Source organism: Hypanus sabinus, chromosome 2, assembly GCF_030144855.1.
Source record: "Hypanus sabinus isolate sHypSab1 chromosome 2, sHypSab1.hap1, whole genome shotgun sequence".
Classification (NCBI taxonomy): Eukaryota; Metazoa; Chordata; class Chondrichthyes; order Myliobatiformes; family Dasyatidae; genus Hypanus; species Hypanus sabinus.
This window is the reverse complement of record NC_082707.1, coordinates 166,922,414-166,942,828: the sequence shown is the minus strand read 5'-3', so window position 1 is coordinate 166,942,828 and position 20,415 is coordinate 166,922,414. Positions and strand designations below refer to the sequence as shown.

Sequence of the window (20,415 nt, the reverse complement as noted above, 5' to 3'; positions counted from 1 at the left end):
ATCCTGAGAGGCAGGATTTATGAGCATTTGGAGAGACATAATCTGATTAGGGATAGTCAGCATGGCTTTGTCGAGGGCTGGTCATGCCTTACAAACCAGATTGAATTCTTTGAAGATGTAATCAAACACATTGATGAAGGTAGAGCAGTGGATGTAGGTGTACATAGATTTCAGTAAGGCATTTGATAAGGTTCCCCATGCAAGGCTCATTCAGAAAGTAAGGAGGCATGGGATCCAAGGAGACTGCTTTGTAGATTCAGAATTGGCGACCACGGGTGGTTGTGGATGGTTGGTATTTTGCATGGAGGATGGTGACCGGTGGTGTTCCACAAGGATCTGTTCTGGGACCCCTCCTGTTTGTGATTTTTTTTAAATATAAATGAGCCATGAGGTAATGTAACAGCTATATAAGACCTTGGACCCTATGTGGAGTATTCTGTTCAGTTCTGGTCACCTCATTACAGGAAAGATGTGGATACTATAGAGGGAGTGCAGAGGAGATTTACAAGGATGTTGCCTGGATTGGAGAGCATGCCTTATGAGAATAGGTTGAATGAACTTGTCCTTTTCTCCCCAGAGTGATGGGGAATGAGAGGTGTTCTGACAGAGGTGTATAAGATGAGAAATATTGATTGTATGGATAGCCAGAGCTTTTTCCCCAAGACTGAAACAGCTAACATGAGGGGGCATAGTTTTAAGGTGCTTGGAAGTAGGTACAAGGTGGATGTCAGAGGTAAGTTTTGTCCATGCGTTGTCAGCGACAGCGGTACAGGCAGATACAACGGGTTTTTAAGAGCCTCTTGGATATGTACATGGAGCTTAGAAAAATAGAGGGCTATGTAGTAGGGACATTCTAGGCAGTTTCTAGAGTAGGTTACATTGTCGGCACAACATCGTGAACCAAAGGGCTGTAGATTTTCTATGTTTCAATGTTTTTTTCTCTAAGTGGGCAAAGTCCTAAATGGGTACTTTGCACCAGTATTTACAATGGAGAAGTATATGGAGGACAATAATATCAGTGTGGAGCATGCCAATTTGCCAGGGAATTTTGAGATGGTTAAGTCCCCAAGGCCTGAAACATATACTCTTGGTTATTTAGAGAGTCAAAAAATGAGACTGCTGGACCTTGGCCATATCTTCATGTTTTTCCAGCTGCAGATGAGGTTCCAGAGGACTGATGAGTAGCTAATGTAATTCCAGTATTGAAGAAGGGAAATGAGGATAATCCTGGAAACTATAATCCAGTGAGTGGTAAGGAAGTTACCTGACACATTCTTAGGGGTAGGATTTATGACCATTTGGAAAGCCATGGTCTATTTAGGGATAGTCAACATGGCTTTGTGCGGGGAAAATCGTATCTTGATTGTATTTATCAAGGAAGTAATAAACGTCATGCATGAGGATAGGACTGTAGATGTTGTCTACAGGATTTTAGTAAGGTGTTTGACAATGCATCTTGTGAGATGTGAAATGTAGATTAGTGGGTTGCTAAGTTTGTAGACAATACAGATTGGTGGTTTTATAAATAGCATAAAACACCGTCAAAAGGTACAGTGGATATAGACCAGTTGCAGATTTGGGCAAAGAACTGGCAGATGGCATTTAACCCAGCCAAATGCCAAGTGTTGCACTTAGGGAGATTAACTGTAAAGAGACAATGCACTGTTAATGATCTGACCCTTAACTGGGATCTGGGGTCCAAGTCCATGGTTCCATGAAAGTGGCTACAAAGATTTCAAAGTACGTATGCAGTATATAACCTGAGATTCATCTTCCCACAGACAGCCACGAAACAAAGAAACACTCTGGAATCTGTTCAAAGAAAACCTCAAACACCCAACACACAAAAAACAAGCAGTTCATGCAAATGGCAAAAAATGAGTGAAAAACACAAAGTATAAAACATGAAGCCACAGAGTCATTGAGACAGTTCATTTAGCACTGTGTCATTCATTGACAGCAGGCTACAGAGCCAGTCCAATCTGATCAAAATAATACAAAACTGCAATTAAAAAAAGGAATAATCAGAAACACATAACGTGAACTGCAGTGTCCAATCTGCAGACAATGCTGATCAAACTTTGCCCAAGACCTAATACTCCAGCACCTTCCTCTGGCAGCAGTGAGTGAGAGGGAGAGAGAAACCAGGCAGGCGGTGCTGAACAGCCACTCATCTTCTGCTCACGTCCTTGTTGATTTCAGTCTTGCTCAACACCTTAATTGGCAAGAAATGGAGTTGATTACAGGCTTGCACCCCATCTGCAAGCCATTCACTCCTCTCCTAACCTCACTGAACTCCCTCGGAGGCAGCAAAGCACCAGATCGCTCAATCAGCAGAAGGGAATAGTTTAATTGGGCATTTGATTACTAATTTTAAATTAGTTCAGCATGACATTGTAGGCCGAATGGCCTGCTCCTCTGCTGTTTGAAATATTAGAGCAAGTAGAGAGGTTTTAAGCAGCATCTTAAAAGTTTACAATGGTGGAGAGCAGTAAAGTTTATAATTGAACTCCTTGACCTTTAAGCTTCAATTATTGGTTTTGAAGTAACAAAAATTGGCGATTCTTAAAGCCAGAGTTAGCAAAACATCCCATAACTCTTAGGCTGGAAGTGGTAGTGATGTTCAGGATAGGCAAAAGACAGTCAGGCTTTGAAAATGGAAGAAAATGATGGGGAAACAGAGCATTTTGAGAGTTTAGGACACTGTGCTAGTTATTGCATAGGCAGCAAAGTTTTGAGTGACACATTGCTATTCAAAAGCAGAATTCTATTCAAGAAGCCACATAAGTCACTTGTAGTATATGTATCTTCCACATTATTTATGTATGAGAATGAATGTGGTATATAATAAAATTCAATGAAATTGATGGCAATTTTCAAAACTGGATTGAGTATGAGACCATAAGAGGGTCAATTGAGAGTTTCAATATGCAGAGCTAGATAGTGCTATGGGGGACAAAAATGCAGTGCAGTTACTTTTCTAGACTACTTCGGCATTGATTCCCAAATTTCACCACCAGGAAGGATGAGAGCAGGAAGTACAGGGAAACACCAGCACCTCTAGGTTTCCCTCCAAGTTGTTCACTATTCTGCCTATTCCTTCATTGCTGTTGTTTTACTCCTGGACCTTTCTACTCAACAACGGGGGACTGCAGAAGCTCACCACCATAAGCTCAATGAAAGTTGGACTGAGCAGTACCCACATCAAAAAAAATGAATATGCATTCTCTAAATGTCTGCTCTTTGCTGGTCATAATGCTCCTGTTCAAAATGAGATTGGATACCCTTACATGTACCCAACTCAAAACCAATTGGCCACTAAATTGAGGATTTCACTCAGATGGGTTTGGGGAAAATGGAACCTGTTGCACTGTAACAGTAGTTGGTGATTTCTTGAGGATGACAGTGAGCTACAAACTTGTAAAATGTTTGAGTCTTTCAAAAGAGCTTGTTCTCCGAAAATATTGGCTATCTGAAATGCCAAGTCCCCATTTGCACATTATCCTGATGAGCAGTAAGGGAAAAAATAAACAGCAAAAGCTAGAAATGCTGAGCAGATGAGGTGGAGAAATATGAGAGTTAATATTACTTTGCATCGGAACTTGGCTGAGGATCGCTTGAGTGGGTTCTGCGCATGTAGAACTTTGATACGATTTCATCAAAAAGCTACAGAAGTTGCTGATGAAAGAGAAAAGAATAAAAATTAGATAAGGATTTTTGTGTTACTCAGCACTATGCCTTATTACTGGTTAACTGCTGCAATTACTTCATACTATTTCCACCCTCAGACAGTTCAAAGTTTACTGTAAGCTGCAAGTGAAAACTGCAAAACAACCAAGGGAATAAATATTCTTCTTGGTAAAGGAACATGTGGTCAGCAAATGTTATCTTCAGTCTGCTATTCCGTAAGTGGTGCTTCTGTAGTAATTTTAGTATTGAGATAAATAACTAAATTGAACGTCAAATTGAAAAGCAAAATCCCTGATTACTAAGGGTGTATGCACCAATAAGTTTGAAATTCTCTTTAAAAGAATGGCTGACCTGTTTTCCATATATGCAGTCAAAATAAGCCGTGCGTGGAACATAAACAGTGTGTGAACTTGACATTAGTAAGCAAGGTGCAATTTATCAGGGGATTTTTTTTAAAAGACTACGGAAGTGTAAACAATGGGAGTTTAACATTTTGTGCTACCTCATTTTGTTCAGAATGATAAGGCAGCAAAATCTCAGCTATAAGCACAGTTCTACTCTTGAAGCCACATCAATCACCTTCAGTTAATGTGCCTTCCATGCTATTTATATTCTAGATCTAGTATTTACTGTATATGCAGACACTTTGATAAAATTAATGGTGAATGGTTTTGTTTGATTTGTGACTGAATTCCACCTTCCTCCCTTTGTGTTGTATTAAGAGATATGGTAATTAACAAAGGTCCTTCAATTTACTTGCTATCAATTTCCAGAACAAAGCGGATATCCAACTTCTCACTGTCTGCATGCAGACAAATGAGTTCCAATGTCAAGCCTCCTCTTTGACTCCTTAGCTAGCAGAGTCTCTATCTACCTTATCAGTTTCCTTTGCTGTCGTGAACCCTTCAATCATTGACCTTTAACCTTCAAACTTATAGGGAATAGAGTCAGGTTAGTATAATTTATAAGTTTTCTGGCATTACATCACTGAAGTTGCAGCGGCCAGACTGTGCACAACAAAACCCTACAAACAATGAGGTAAATAACAATGTTTATTTTATTGGTACGGGTTGTGCTGCTCCCCAGATGTTGTGCTCAAGTCTGACAGGGATCTTATGCCCTCAGTCTTCTGGCTCAGAGCAGAGAGTGCTAGCATTGACGGTGTGACACTTGACAACCGGTCTGACAACTGAGGCAATTAGAATTAATTATAGGTGTGTTATTATGCCAGCAGCTTTTGAGCTACACGGAATTAACCAGCACTGTCAGGCATTTGCTGGATCTATGAAGGAATTGTCAGTTAGTCACACATCTGTCATAGATTTGCAGAAAAATTGGAATATCTAAGGACATTCAGATTAATCCCATCTCTAGCTGTAGGTCTGTAACCCTGTCACTCTATACCTCTGTTTATTCTATTTTTTTTCTTGTTTTGTTTCTGCTCTCCAGATGCAAAAATCTCACACTTTAGATCAAGTTCCCTTTGTCAAGTGACTAAAAAACTTCATCGCCTGTAGACCAAAACTTACTGCCAAGAATGCAGAATGTAGTATTATCACAAGTTCCTTTACTGTAGACCCATTGGACACTAAATCATTAATACATGCAACTAGAAAGGATCAAGTAATGAGCTCTGTGAAACCCCTCTGAAAACAGTCTCCTAGTCACAAAAACTTCCATCCACCATTACTCTGTACTTGCTGCCTGTGAATTAATTTTGGACCCATTATCTCACTCTCCCTTACTTAGCATGGCTTTCTACCTTTTTACCCAGCTTATTATGTGGCATTTTGTCAAAAGCCTTGTTAAGAGAATGCAGGGTGACTTGGATAGGTTAAGTGAGTGGGCAAATTCATGGCAGATGCAATTTAATGTGGATAAATGTGAGGTTATCCACTTTGGTGGCAAGTACAGGAAAACAGATTATTATCTGAATGGTGGCAGATTAGGAAAAGGGGAGGTGCAATGAGAATTGGGTGTCATTGTACACCAGTCATTGAAAGTAGGCATGCAGGTACAGCAGGTGGTGAAAAAGGCGAATGGTATGTTGGCATTCATAGCAAGAGGACTTGAGTACAGGAGCAGAGAGGTTCTAAGGCCTTGGTGAGACCGCACCTAGAATATTGTGTGCAGTTTTGGTCCCCTAATCAGAGGAAAGACATTCTTGCCATTGAGGGAGTACAGAGAAGGTTCACCAGATTGATTCCCGGGATGGCAGGACTTTTATATGAAGCAAGACTGATCAACTAGGCTTATACTCGCTGACATTTAGAAGATTGAGGGGGGATCTTATTGAAACGTATAAAATTCTAAAGGGATTGGACAGGCTTAGATGCAAGAAGATTGTTTCCGATGTTGGGGAAGTCCAGAACGAGGAGTCACAGTTTAAGGATAAAGGGGAAGCATTTTAGGAAATGAGGAAAAACTTCTTCACACAGAGAGTGGTGAATCTGTGGAATTCTCTGCCACAGGAAATAGTTGAGGCCGGTTCATTGGCTATATTTAAGAGGAAGTTAGATAAGGCCCTTGTGGCTAAAGGGATCAGGGGGTATGGAAAGAAAGCAGGTGCAGGGTTCTGAGTTGGATGATCAGCCATGATCATACTGAATGGCGGTGCAGGCTCGAAGGGCCAAATGGCCTACTCCTGCACCTATTTTCTATGTTTCTATGTTTCTAAAATCCATATGTACTACATCAAGTGCACCACCCTCACTGAACTTGTTACCTCCTCAAAAAAATGAATTGAGTTGATCAGGCAAGACCTTCAATTAATATTTACTTCCTATTGTTTCATGCTTTTTGTAAAATGTAAAGAGGCTATTTGCCCTATTGAGTTTGTGCCAGTATCCATCAATCCCATTTGCCCATTTATTTCTCTGCAACCTGTTCTATCTCAGACGTTTATCAACTTCAACCTGAGTCTCTTGGCACTCATCTATGCTAGCGATATTTCACAGTAACAATTTATCACCCAGCATGTCTTTACGAGTGGGAGGAACCCAGAATAGCCAGGGAAACCCCACATGATTTCAGAGGATCGCACGAATTTCACATTGCCAGCTCTGGAGGTCAGCATTGAATCCAGGTTAGAGTCAGAGTCATAGTAAAGTACAGAATGGAAACTGGCCCTTCAGCCCATTTAGTCCATGCCAAAGCAATTAAACTACCGACTCATATCGGCCTGCTCCGGGGCCATAGCCCTCCATAACCCTACCATCCATGTACCTATCCAAACTTCTCCTAAACGTTGAACTCAAGCTTAATCTTCTATGTTCCAATGAATAAAGGCCTAACCTATTCAATCTTTTCTTATAACTCAGATCCTCCAGTCCTGGCAACATTCTTATACATTTTCTCTACTCTTTCAACTTTGTTTACATTTTTCTGTTGGTAGGTGACTGAAACCGCAAACGATGCTCCAAATGAGGCCTCACCAATGTCTTCTACAACTTCAATGTAACATCCCACCTCCTGTACTCAGTAACTTGATTTACGAAGGCCAATGTGCCAAAAGCTTTTTTACGACCCTATTTACCTGTGAAGCCACTTTCAATAAATTATGTTTCTGTATTCCCAGATCTCTTTGTTCTTATGTATTTCTCAGTGTCCTACCGTACACTGTGCAAGTCCTACCAAAGTATAACTTGTCTGCATTAAATTCCATCTGCCATTTTTCCAGCTGGTCCAGATCCCATTGCAATCTCTGATAGTCTTCCTCACTGTCCATTACACTCCCAATCTTGGTGTCATCTGCAAATTTGCTGATGCAGTTAACCACATTATTTCCAAATCATTATTGACAAACAACAATGGGCTTAGCAACTGTGGCACACCATTAGTCACAGGCCTCCAGTCAGAGAGGCAACTATCTACTACCACTAAGCCAATGTTTACTCGAATTTACTGCTTCATTCTGAATGCCGAACACTGAACCCATGCGGGACCTTGTCAACTGCCTTGCTGAAGTCGATGTAGAAAGTATTCACTATCTTGCCTTTATCCACTTTCCTGGTAGCTTCCTTGAAAAACTCTAAGATTGATTAAACATGACCTACCATCCACAAAGCCATGCTGTCTATCTCTAATTAGTCCACATCTATCCATATACCTATATATCTGGTCCCTTAGAATGCATTCCAATAACTTTCCCACCGCTGATATCAGGCTTACCAGCCTATAATTTACTGATTTTTAAGAGCCTTTCTCGAACAGTGGAACAACATTGTCTATCCTCAAAACCTCTGGTACCTCACCTGCTGCTAAGTATGATTTAAATATTTCTGCACTTGCCCCCTCCCGAAAGGATCTGAGGGAACACCTCATCAAACGCTGGGTATTTATCCACCCGAATTTGCCTCAACACAGTAAACACTTCCTCCTCTGTAATCCGTACAGGGTTCATGAACTCAGTGCTGCTTTGTCTCTCTCTATAGACTCTATGTCTGATTCCTGAGTAAATACAGATGCAAACAATTCATTTAAGATCTTCCCCATTTCATTTAGCTCCCACATAGATTACCATTCTGGTCTTCCAAAGGACCAATTTTGTCCCTTGTAATGTTTTTGCTCTTAACATATCTGTAGAATCCTTAGGATTCTCCTTTACCTTGTCTGCTAGGGCAACATCACACGTTTTTTTAGCCCCTTTGATTTCTTAAGTGTTCGCTTTCATTTCTTAAGCTCCTTAAGTACCTCATTTGTTCCTCCCTGCCTGTACCTGCTATGCACCTCCTTTTTCCTGAACCAGAACCTCAATATCTCTTGAACTGAAGGTTTCCTAAACCTGTTGTCTTTACCTTTTATTCTGAGAGGCACATACAAACTCCACTCTCAAAATTTTACTTTTGAAGGCCTCCCATTTACCAAGTACACCTTCGCCAGAATACAGTCTATCTTAATCCACACTTGCTAGATTCTTTCTGATACCATCATAATTGGCCTTTCCTTCAATTTATCAATTTAGAATCTCAACCCACAGTCCAGACCTAGCTTTTTTTGAATTTTTTCTTTGAAGCTAATCGCATTACGGTCACTAGATGAAAATGTTTTGCCTACACAAACTTCTGTCACTTCCCTTATCTCATTCCCTAATAGCAGATCAAGCAAGACACACTCTCTCCCTGGGATTTCTACGCACTAATTAAGGGAACCTTCCTGAACTCATCTGACAAATTCTATCTCATCTAGTCCTTTTACAGTGTGGGAGACCCATTCAATATGTGGAAAGTTAAAATCACTTACTAAAATCAACCTTATGTTTCTAGTAACAGCCTGCAATTTCTCTACACATTTATTCCTCTAAATCTCATGGACTGTTGGGTGGTCTGCAATATAGCCCTATTAACATGGTCATCCCTTTCTTATTCCTCAGGTCCACCCATAACTCTTTACCAGACGAGTTCTTCAGTCTGTTCTGACTGAGCACTACTGTGACAATTTCCCTGACAAGCAATGCCATCCCTCACGCTCTGTCACATCTAAATCAATGGAATCCCAGAATATTGAGCTGCCAGTCCTGCCCCTCCTGCAACCAAGTCTCAATAATGGCTACTATATCATAATTTCTGGTGTTGAACCATACCCTGAGCTCATTTGTCTTTCCTATACTTCTTGCATTGGAATATGCACAGTTCAGTACATTAGTTGACCATGTTCAACCTTTTGATTCCTGACTTTGTCTGAGGTCTTGACAACATTTGTCTCCACCAACTCTCCAATATCTGTTCTAGCACTCTGGCTCCCATCCTCCTGAAACCCCCACCCCACCCACCTGGGCCACACCAGCAAACTTTCCCACTAGGATATTAGTCCCCTTCTGGTTCAGGTGCAAACCGTCTCTTCTGTAGAGAAAACTCTTCTGCAAACCTTCCCTGGAAGAGAGCCCAATGATCCAAACATCTGATGCTCCATCGCCACATGTTAAACTGTCTGATCTTCCTATTTCTAGCCTCTCAAACACATGGCACGAGTAGCAATCCTGAGGTCACACCCGTGGAGGTCTGATCCTTTAACATAGCACCTAACTACCTGGACTCACTTTGCAGAACATTGTCACACTTCCTACCCTATGTCATTGGTACCTTCATTGACCACAGCATCTGCCTGCTCACCCTCCCACTTAGAAATACTGAGGACTCGATCCAACATGTCCCAAACCTTGGCATCTGGGAGGCAACATATCATCCGGGAATCTCATTCGTGTCCACAGAACCACCTTTCTTTTCCCCTAACTAACAAATCCCCCATCACCTCTGCTCACCTCTTCTCCCTCCTTCCCCTCTGAGTCACAGAGGCAGACTCAGACTCTGGTTGGTGGTAACTTCCACTGAACAGTTGATGCTGGTAGGCTTGGCATGCATAATGCCATTAAATGTCAAGAGTAGGTGGTTAGATTCAGAACAGTACCTCTTTCTCTTATCATCACATTCCACTGCTCATATATAAAAAAACATGTTTTGTTCTCCAGTACCCTGCAGAACTGGAATCTGTATGTTGGTTTATGAATTTAGAACTAGTTAAAAATTCAATGACTGAAGTAAGTCACTGTTGACTCTAAATACCCAGTAATCTGTCCTTGTTAGTCACCAAATTAACTTTACAACTGCTGCTGGCAAGCGACTTTTTAATTTCCAAAAGATCAAAGTTATGTTAAAAGTAATTGGTAACTGCAAAACTTCATTAACTTCTAGAAGAGCATCAATCCCTTCAAATTATTTAAAGCTTCTCTGCTTGCAAAGTCCTGTTCTGTTTTCTGTAGAAGCAGTAGTTTATAGAACTTGTACTTTAGATAAAACCCACCATATTTAACATGGCTAAACAGCTGTCTCCCAGATTATTTGCCATTAGGGGAAAAGTGATCCAATACAACCTTTATTTCCGCTGTTGCCCGTAGTGGAGTTGGGCAGGGCTGGAGGTAGCGGATGTTGTTTTCTGCATTTCAACACCAGGTTCATTGGACTACATCACAAGGAAAGCACCTGGAAACTCATGGCCACAGGTGAAGTGGAAGTTTAATTTGAGTGTTCTTGGGTTAACCCATGATTTAGGATAAGGGAACATGTGCATAACTCAGTTACAAAGCTAATTTTGGAAACTACCTTGGGAACCAGATCCTCAAGAAAAAAAGTAACGCTTGACATGGTCTTCAAAATTCTACGATTGACAAAAAATGTTTTGTTATACATGGATGAATTCAATGGGTTTGATTGGGATACATAGTCCTGTATGTTAACAGTGTTAAATTTTACTAATGCAGTAACCATGAACAGCACCTGCTCAGATTTTACTTGGTGCCGTAGTCATACAGTAATGAAATAGGCCCTCTGGCCCAATGAACCTGCATGAATCGCCAAGCACTCGCTTACACGAACCCTGCAGTGTATTCTTCCCATGTGTCCATCAACTCCTCTCAGATTCTATCCCTTACCTACATAACAGGCAATTTACAGTGGCCAATTAACCCAACAATTTGCATGGTCGGGTGAGTGTGCAGTCTCCATTGAGATGGTTCCAAAGGTCAGAGATTGACCCTGGATTGTTCGAGCTGTGAAGCAGCAACTTTACTAGCTGTGCCTCTGCTCAACTGGGTTAGTAAATCTTGGTGTCTGTGGCTTCTTTTCCAAATATCTCCTATTATTCCCATGAAAGATGTTTCAGGTGCCTTCTACAAACAATGGATTCCTAACACCAATTTCAACAATGCCTCAAACTGGGACAAAGGGAAAATACCTTGTAAAAATGACAGAGTCCTATTTCCTAGTGATAAGGTATGTAAGAATATAATTGTATTACCTTTATTTTTATTTTCAGAGATTATCAAACAAACTTGTGCTCTGCTCTTTTGTTTTGTAGCAGTTGTCAGTACTGGTGCAAGCACCACTCGATTTGATGGAAATGGTAAGAACAGTTCTGTGTCCTGTAAGAGAGTTTTGTAAAGTGACAAGCTGAATTTAAAAGTGTGTTTTAGCGCTGACTCAATGATAGTACTTCAAAGCTTTACTGTGGTACCTAGAGGAAGTTATTTTAACTGTGTGTTGAGTTAGTGTATTTGTACAGATGATTGTATAAAGTGAGTGTGTGGGATCATCCAGTTTCTGTCAAAGTTAACATGGCTGTTGTGAAAAATGATGTCTCAAGATTATTCCGTCAGTATTTCAAGGAATGAACTTGTACAAACTGAAACAGCAAAAAGCGAACAGATGGCTTTATTAAGTATGTGGTTCACAAAGAAATGAATTACCTTATCTAAGAATTATTTCCCAATGGAACAGTCATATTTGCTCAGTTCTTTATTTTTTGTGGCTCAGGTTTAGTCGCCTTATCATTGCTAACACTGCAGAGTGAACTGGATTGACAGGTTTGTTCTCTGGAAAAAGAAGTGTAGACTCGATAAGCCAAATGGTCTCCTTCCATATCATAAGGGAAAATAAATATAAGACTGTAAGATATAGGAGCAGAATTATACAATTTGGCCCATCAGGTCTGCTCCGCCATTTCATCATGGCTGATCCAATTTTCCTCACGGTCCCAGTCTCCTGCCTTCTTCCTGTATCCCTTCATGCCCTGACCAATCAAGAATCTAGCAACCTCTGCCTTAAATATACATACAGATGACCTCCACAGCTGCCTGTGGCAAAGAATTCTACAGATTCACCACTCCCTGGCTCAACAAATTCCTCCTCATCTCCATTCTATTCTGAGGCTGCGTCCTCTGGTCTTGGACTCTTCCACCAGAGGAGACATCCTCTCCACATCCACTCTATCAAGGTCTTTCACCATACGATAGGTTTCAATGAGGTCACTCCTCATTCTTCTGAATTCCAGTAAATACAGGTCTAGAGCCATTGAACACTCTTCAAATGACAAGTTGTTCAAGCCTGGAATCATTTTCGTGTAAGTCCTTTCAACCATCACCAGTTTGTGCATATCCTTTCTAAGATAAGGGGCCCAAAACTGCTCACAATACTCCAAGTGAGGCCACACCACTGCTTTTATGCTCTAGTCCTCTTCAAATGAATGCTAACATCACATTTGCATTCCTCACCACAGACTCATCCTGCAAATTAACCTTTAGGGAATCCTGCACAAGGACTTGAGAGTCCCCTTGCACCTCAGTTTTTTGTATTTTCTCTCCATTTAGAAAATAGTCAAGCCTTTCATTTCTTCTACCAATGTGCATGGCCATACACTTCTCGGCAGTGTATTCAATCTGGCGTTTCTTTGCCCATTCTTCCAATTCGTCCAATTGCCTCTGTGGCCTCTCTACTTCCTCAAAGCTACCTTCCCCTCCACCTATCTTGTTATCATCTGTAAATACTGAAACAAAGCTAGCAATCATCCATATCATTAACATATAATATAAAAAGAGTCCGTCTCACCACAGACCCCTGCGGAACACCACTAGTCGCCGGCAATCAGCCAGAAAAGGCTCCCTTTATTCCCACTCTTTGCCTCCTGCCAATAATCCACTGCTTTATCCATGCTAGAATCTTCCCTGTGATGCTATGGGTTTGTAGCTTTTTAAGCAGCCTCATGTGTGGCAGCTTGTGGAAAGCTTTCTGAAAATCCAAGCACACAACATCAACTGATTCTCCTTTGTCTATCCTGCTTATAATTTCTTCAAAGAATTCCAACAGATTTGTCAGGCAAGGTTTTGCCTTGAGGAAGCCATGCTGACTTTGGCCTATTTTATCACGTGCCTCCAAGTATCCCAAAGCCACATCCTTAACAATCAACTCCAGCATCTTCCAACCACTGAGGTCAGGCTAACTTGCCTATAGTTTCCTTTCTTCTGCATCTCCCCTTCTCGAAGAGTGACATTTGCAATTTTCCCATCTTGTGGAATCATTCCAGAATCCAGTTTTTCTTAAAAGATCATTACTAATGCCTTCAGGATCTCTTCAGCCACCTCTTTCAGAACCATGGGATATACAGTTTCTGGTCCAGGTGACTTATCTTCCTTCAGACCATTCAGTTTCCCAAGAACCTTTACTTTAGTTATGGTAACTTCACAGACTTCATGACCCCTGACACCTGGAACTTCCACCATACCGCTCGTGTCTTCCACAGTGAAGACTGATTCAAAATACTTACTCAGTTTATCCCTTATTCCCTTGCTCCCCATTACTACCTCTCCAGCATCATTTTCCAGTGGTCTGATAGCCGTTCGCACCTCTCTTTTACACTATATACCAGAAGAAACTTTTGGTATCCTCTTTAATATTATTGGCTAGTTTACTTTCGTATTCCATCTTTAAATTCTTAATAACTTTTTAGTTACCTTCTGTTGGTATTTGAAAGTTTCCCAATCCTCTAATTTCTCATTAATTTTTGCTGTATTATATGCCCTCTCTTTGGCTTTGACTTCTCTTGTTAACCACAGTTGTATTCTTGCTTTAGAATATATCTTCCTCCTTGAGATGTATATATCCTGTGCCTTTTGAATTGCTTCCAGAGATTCCAGCCATTGCTGCTCTGCTGTCATCCCTGCCAGTGTTCTTTTCAAATCAATTCTGGCCGACTCCTCTCTCAAGCCTTTGTCATTCCTTTTACTCCACTGTAATATTGATAAAACTGACTTTAGTTTCTCCTTCTCTAATTTCAGGGTGTATTTGATTACATTATGGTCACCTTCCCCTAAAAGTTCATTTACCTTGAGCTCGCTGATCGATTCTGATTCATTACACTACGCCCCATCTAGAGGAGCTGGTCCAACCTGGAGGGCTCAATCACAAGCTGTTCTAAAAACCCATCTCATAGGCTTTGTAGAAATTCCCCTCTTGGAATCCAGTACCAAACTGATTTTTTTTTCCAATTTATCTACATATTGGAATCCCCCATGACTGTTTGTAAAATTGCCCTTTTGGTATGCATTTTCTATCTCCTATTGTAACTTGTAGACCTCATCCTTACTACTGTTAGGGGGTCTGTATATAACTCCCATCAGGGTCTTTTTATTTCTTTTTTTAACCCCTATTTCATCTCTTTCTAATAACTTAACTTCATTTTTCACCAACAGAGCAATGCCACCCTCTCTGTCTTCCTGCTTGTCCTTTAGCTACAATGTGTATCCTTGGACATTGAACTTCCATCTATAATCTGACTTCAGCTACGATTCAGCGATGCCTACAACATTATACATGCCAATCTGTAACTGTGCTACAAGTTCATCGACCTTATTCTGTTTACTGCACACTTTTATATATAACACCTTCAGTCCTGTACTCACCCTTTTTGAATTTGTCCACCTTCTAATGTGAGAAGTGTGAGGTTCTGCATTTTGGCAGGAATGATCCAAATAGAACATACAGGGTAAATGGTAGGGCATTGAGGAATGCAGAGGAACAGAGAGATCTAGGAATAACAGTGTATAGTTCCCTGAAGGTGGAGTCTGATGTAGATAGGGTGGTGAAGAAGGCTTTTGGAACGCTGGCCTTTATAAATCAGAGCATTGAGTACAGAAGTTGGGATGTAATGTTAAAATTGTACAAGGCATTGGTAAGGCCAAATTTGGAATATTGTGTACAGTTCTGGTCACCGAATTATAGGAAAGATATCAATAAATTAGAGAGAGTGCAGAGAAGATTTACTAGGATGTTACCTGGGTTTCAGCACTTAAGTTACAGAGAAAGGTTGAACAAGTTAGATCTCTATTCATTGGAGCGTAGAAGGTTGAGGGGGGATTTGAAATTTTGAGAGGGATAGATAGAGTTGACGTGAATAGGCTGTTTCCATTGAGAGTAGGGGAGATTCAAACGAGAGGACATGATTTGAGAGTTAGGGGGCAAAAGTTTAAGGGAAACACGAGGGGGTATTTCTTTACTCAGAGAGTGATAGCTGTGTGGAATGAGCTTCCTGTAGAAGTAGTAGAGGCCAGTTCAGTTGTGTCATTTAAGGTAAAATTGGATAGGTATATGGACAGGAAAGGAGTGGAGGATTATGGGCTGAGTGCGGGTAGGTGGGACTAGGTGAGATTAAGAGTTCGGCACGGACTAGGAGGGCCGAGATGGCCTGTTTCCGTGCTGTGATTGTTATATGGTTCCACCTTGCAGCTCATCCTGTTGACTGCAATTTTGCCCTATCATCAGCCTCTCCTTGCTAAGACTCTCACTACACGTTGCCTCTGTTTGTCAACCAACTACCTCATCCTCAGCACTATCACTCCAGTTTCCATCCCATTGCCAAATTAGCTCAAACCCACCCGAACAACTTAAGCCAACCTGCCTGCCAGGATATTGGACCTCCTTGGGTTCAGGTGTGGCCCGTCCATCTTGAGTATCCTGTGGAAACTAAAACAGAGAAGTGGTGGCTGTAAAAGAACTGGCAAATTAAATATTTTGTATCAATGTTCACTACAAAAGACACATTAAAGTTAAACCTGGTGTCGAAGGAAGATAAAAGCATTAATATCACTCAATGTAAAATACAACAGATATTCAAAGGTATGGAAGACCTGTTGGAATTCTGTGCAGCAATCTAAGAGGTGACTGCAAACCTCGCACATGGGCCAGTGTTGGTCTCGCAAAAATTCACTGATTGTGAGACAATGCTAGCATATTAGAACTAATATCTGTAAAACTGGTATTTAAAGAGAGAGAAGACTAACTATAGAAATGAAGAGTGGTCAGCCATGCACTTGCTGTTAGTAAAATGCTGGAATCTATCATTAACGATGCTTAAAAGATCCCTTAAATTATAATTTGATCAGGCAGAGGTTGTATTGTGTTATTGAAGAAGTCATGTCAGAGTAATAGAATGGAGCTTTTTCTGAATGTAACTGGCATGGTAAATGGGGGAAACCAAAGTATTTTCAAAAGACATTTGATAAGGGACCATATTGAAATATTAATAATGAGTCCACAGGGTTGACTGAGATTTGGAGTTGGACATTAGTATTGATAGAATTTGTGAAGGTCAGAAAATGGTAGGAATAAATGCATCATTTTTGGGTTGGCAAACTATTACTAAATGGATGCCAAAAGAGGGCCTTTTCAAAGATTCAAAGTACATTTATTATCAATGTGTGTGTGTGCGCAGTATAGAAGCCTAATATTCATCTTCACACAGAGAGCCATGAAACAAAGAAAACCATGGGACCCATTCAAAGAAAAACACCAAACCTGCAGCACACAAAAGAAAGGAACAAATCGTACAAATACCAAAAAAAAATTGAACCAAAAAAACACAAAATATAAGTGAACAACCACAAAGTCAATGAAACAGTTCAGGAATGTTCAGCTTCAGCTCAGTTCAATCCAGTCAAGTGCTGTGCCATTCACTGACTACAGGCCATAGTGCAAGTTCACCCTGATTAATATCGCACAAAACATCAATGTAAAGCAGCAACCAGAAGCCATTAATTCAACACAACATGAATGACCATCCAGTCCATCAAGTCGATCAAACTTTGCCCCAGACCCAAGTCTCCAGCACCGTCACCAAAAAAAAAGGTGGCCTATCTAAGTTTGTTGATGTTACAGAGGAGGAAAATACAAAAGGTCTGCAACTTGATACAGTGAAGCTAAGTAAGTGGACAAAAGTTATCACTTAGAAACATATGAAGTTATGAAATTTGTAGGAAGAATTGAAAAGCAATTCTAGTAAACTAGTAAACACTGGTGCACAGAAAGATTTTAGTGCACTGCTGCGTGATTTGCAAAAAGTATGTTATATTTTATGCAACACACACAAAATGCTGGTGGAACACAGCAGGCCAGGCAGCATCTATAGGAGATGCACTGTCGACGTTTCGGGCTGAGACCCTTCGGCCTGAAACGTCGACAGTGCTTCTCCTATAGATGCTGCCCGGCCTGTTGTGTTCCACCAGCATTTTGTGTGTGTTGCTTGAATTTCTAGCATCTGCAGATTTCCTCGTGTTTGCTCTTACATTTTATGCAAAAGGATTAAAGTGAAATTAAGTGATAGGGTCTTCCTAAGACTGTGTAGGGCTAAAGTGACATTTGATGTGTGTCTATAGAATTTACTTGGAGATTACAGGGTAGATTTATGTATTAGATAGATTCCTGGGATGAGACAATAATCCTTTGAGGAGGAATTGGTTAATATTCATTTACAGTCAATGCAATTTATAAAGATTTGAGGTGGTCACATTGATTTAAGATTCTAAGAAGGATTAATAGACTGGATGGTAAGTGGCCCTGTAGTTTGAGAGTCTAGACTTGGGAGAAGACCATTTAGGATTTTGGTGAGGACAAACTTCTCTTTAGATGTCTGCACCTCAGAGGATTATGGTTGTTCAGTGACTGAAGATATTCAAAGTTGAGATTAAGGTGCAGGGAAATAAGGGAGAAAGATCTTGAGAGGTTCTGTGCCCAAAAAGTTGCAATGTTTCTGATGTTTTCATGCTGCACTTGAAGTATCCTAGATATCTTCTGTAGGTGGCAATTTCTGAGGTTTGCTACACTTCATTGCCTTTTTTTTTAAGTGTTTACAGAAGACTGGGTCTAAAGTCTAAAAACCAGTACATCTCCTCCTCCTACCTTTCACATTTGCACCAAGGATAAAGCACATACTATGAGCACGCTGATTATTGGAGAACTTCATTATGGAAAATACTGAAGAAAAGCTTTGGTGTTTTGCTGGTAGCATAATTTGTAATTACATTGAAAGAGTGAGTTATCCTTCTATCAGGTTTTAATGAGATATGCTAGATTTTAATTTATTTGAATTGACCACACCTTTACCTCAATATATATTCTAAAATGACTAAAACTTGTTTGAGCAGGTCAGCAGATTCTAGCAGAATTATAGATTAGAATTATAGGAAAATGGCTTAGTCCCAAGGTCTATGTTACAACATGATGCTCATTACAGCTTCGTAGGCATGCTGGCCTGAAGTGCCAGAACTTGTACAGGCAAGAGAATTATTCACTCTTCAGTCATAAATCAGATTTCAGTTTTGTATTCATCCATCCATAATTAGCTTTGTTGAAACATGGAGTTTTTATGCTTCCCACTCATCGTGTCACTAATTCAATCCTCCTTCTCACCAATTGTCTCAGGCTGAACCAGACTATTTGGAGCTTCAGCATCCACTGACTTCATGGCCTACTCTATCACAAGGACTACACCGAGGAGTGGCAGTGGATAATTTGGCCTCTTAAACCTCTTCCACAATCTAATCAAATTATGGACTTGTTAGACTCACCTTCTCCCCAAACCTCTTAATAGCTTGGGTTCCGTAAACTTTTTTTTCAACACTAGCAGCTAACAGAGCACCAACTTCCCTTTGTGGAAATATATTCCTAGCTTCTATTCCTTTCAATGCCTGGAAATGTTTGCTAACTTCGCACCTGGCTGTATTTTTTCCTAATCTTTGGTCACTACACACAAATCAGCAGTCACTGTCTCCTTTGACTATCTCTCTCCTTTGACCCTATCAGTTTCTAGTTGTATCCTGAAAACGTAACCTAATTCACCTCTTAACGTACTAAATTCCAAACTGCTACCATGGTTTCTGTAATTTCTCTTCCTAGTTAAATCCAGTTATCACTGCTTCATGCTTATTCAAGGCCATTTTTTTTCTTTCCTCAAGTTCACAGTGCATGAGGTATGGTTTAACCAGGACATGATGTAACTGTAGTTACACTTATCTGGCTAATGATACTACTCTAATACATGCCTTCATCACCTTCTGACTCAGAGGTTTTCTTTGGCCGGTCTCCCATCCTTCTGTAAGCTTCAGCTCAGTTAAAGCACCACTGCCTTTATCCTGCTCTGCACCAAGCCTTCCTCTGCCACAATGCTTGTTCTTCCTAGTTTACACTGACTCCAGTCCATTGAAATCAAAAGTTTAAACTATTTATCCTTGCATATAAAGGGCTTCAAACCCATGTCCTGCGTGATCTCACATGCGTAAGTACGACATGTGTGCTTGAAGCATTGAACAAGTGAATCCCCCACTCAGTTCAGTTCTTTCCATGTCAACCCCTCTTCCCCAATCCTGGTGCTACCTCTCATCTTGATTGCACATGCTGAAACTCCCCCCTTAAACCCTTCCATTTCTCCATTCCCATTGCTACTTTAACACACTTTTTGAAACTAACATTCACTAAGTGCTTGTTCATGTATTTCTATCATTTACTGTGGATTCTTCTGTCTGTTTTTTGCAGCAGAATTATCCTGGTTTATTTTAGAAGAAATCAAGAACGCAGGAAAATAGACAGCAGCCAGAAAACCCCTTAAGCCCGTATTCTCTCTCCCACCACGGTCTCTTTCAATACGGTCATGGCTGATCTATGCAGGGCTTAACTCCTTTTCAATGCAAGTTCCAAATAGTCCTCAATTCCTCCGACTTTCAAATATTTAATTATCTCCATCATAAAGACTTTCAATGATCTGGCCTGTTCACCCTGGTGAGCAGAATTGTGGAGGTTTACTAAGTGCAATTTTTAAAAAGTTTCTACATACCTCAGTTTTTAATGACCAGTTCCTTATCTTGTAAGTATGTTCCCTTGTTTGAGACTTCCCATTGTTACAACAGTCTCAGCATTATCCTGTAAAAATTTCTTAGAGCCTTCAATGTTTGAAGAAGGGCAACGTTCGTTTATTTAAACTCTGAGAAATACCGATCCAGACTCCTTGACTTCTCATGGAGAAGTCAATCCTCTTATCCCAGGAGGAAGATTGGTGAAACTCTCCTGGACTGCCTCAAGTATAAGATAGCGCTGATGATCATCGGTGATGTTCTGTGGGCTGCGGACAACA

General features: G+C 40.6%; 1 protein-coding gene across 15 annotated transcripts in view; it reads left to right on the top strand.

The window, feature by feature from the left end:
* Nucleotides 1-3,779: 3,779 nt before the first annotated feature.
* amn (amnion associated transmembrane protein) overlaps nt 3,780-20,415 on the top strand; it is a 58,510-nt gene continuing 41,874 nt past the window's right edge. For 8 of the 15 annotated variants that reach the window (XR_009509582.1, XR_009509586.1, XR_009509580.1 and 5 more), the window contains exons 1-3: nt 3,780-3,905; nt 11,338-11,456; nt 11,542-11,586. Coding sequence is in view for 12 of the 15 variants with exons in the window: in XM_059958806.1 (XP_059814789.1) it covers nt 3,869-3,905; nt 11,338-11,456; nt 11,542-11,586 (201 nt within the window). In the remaining 3 variants the exon portion in view is untranslated. Of the gene's footprint in view, nt 3,906-7,089; nt 10,688-11,337; nt 11,457-11,499; nt 11,587-20,415 lie in introns of those variants that run through there. The other 7 variants (XM_059958780.1, XM_059958785.1, XM_059958789.1 and 4 more) reach the window with 7 other exon arrangements.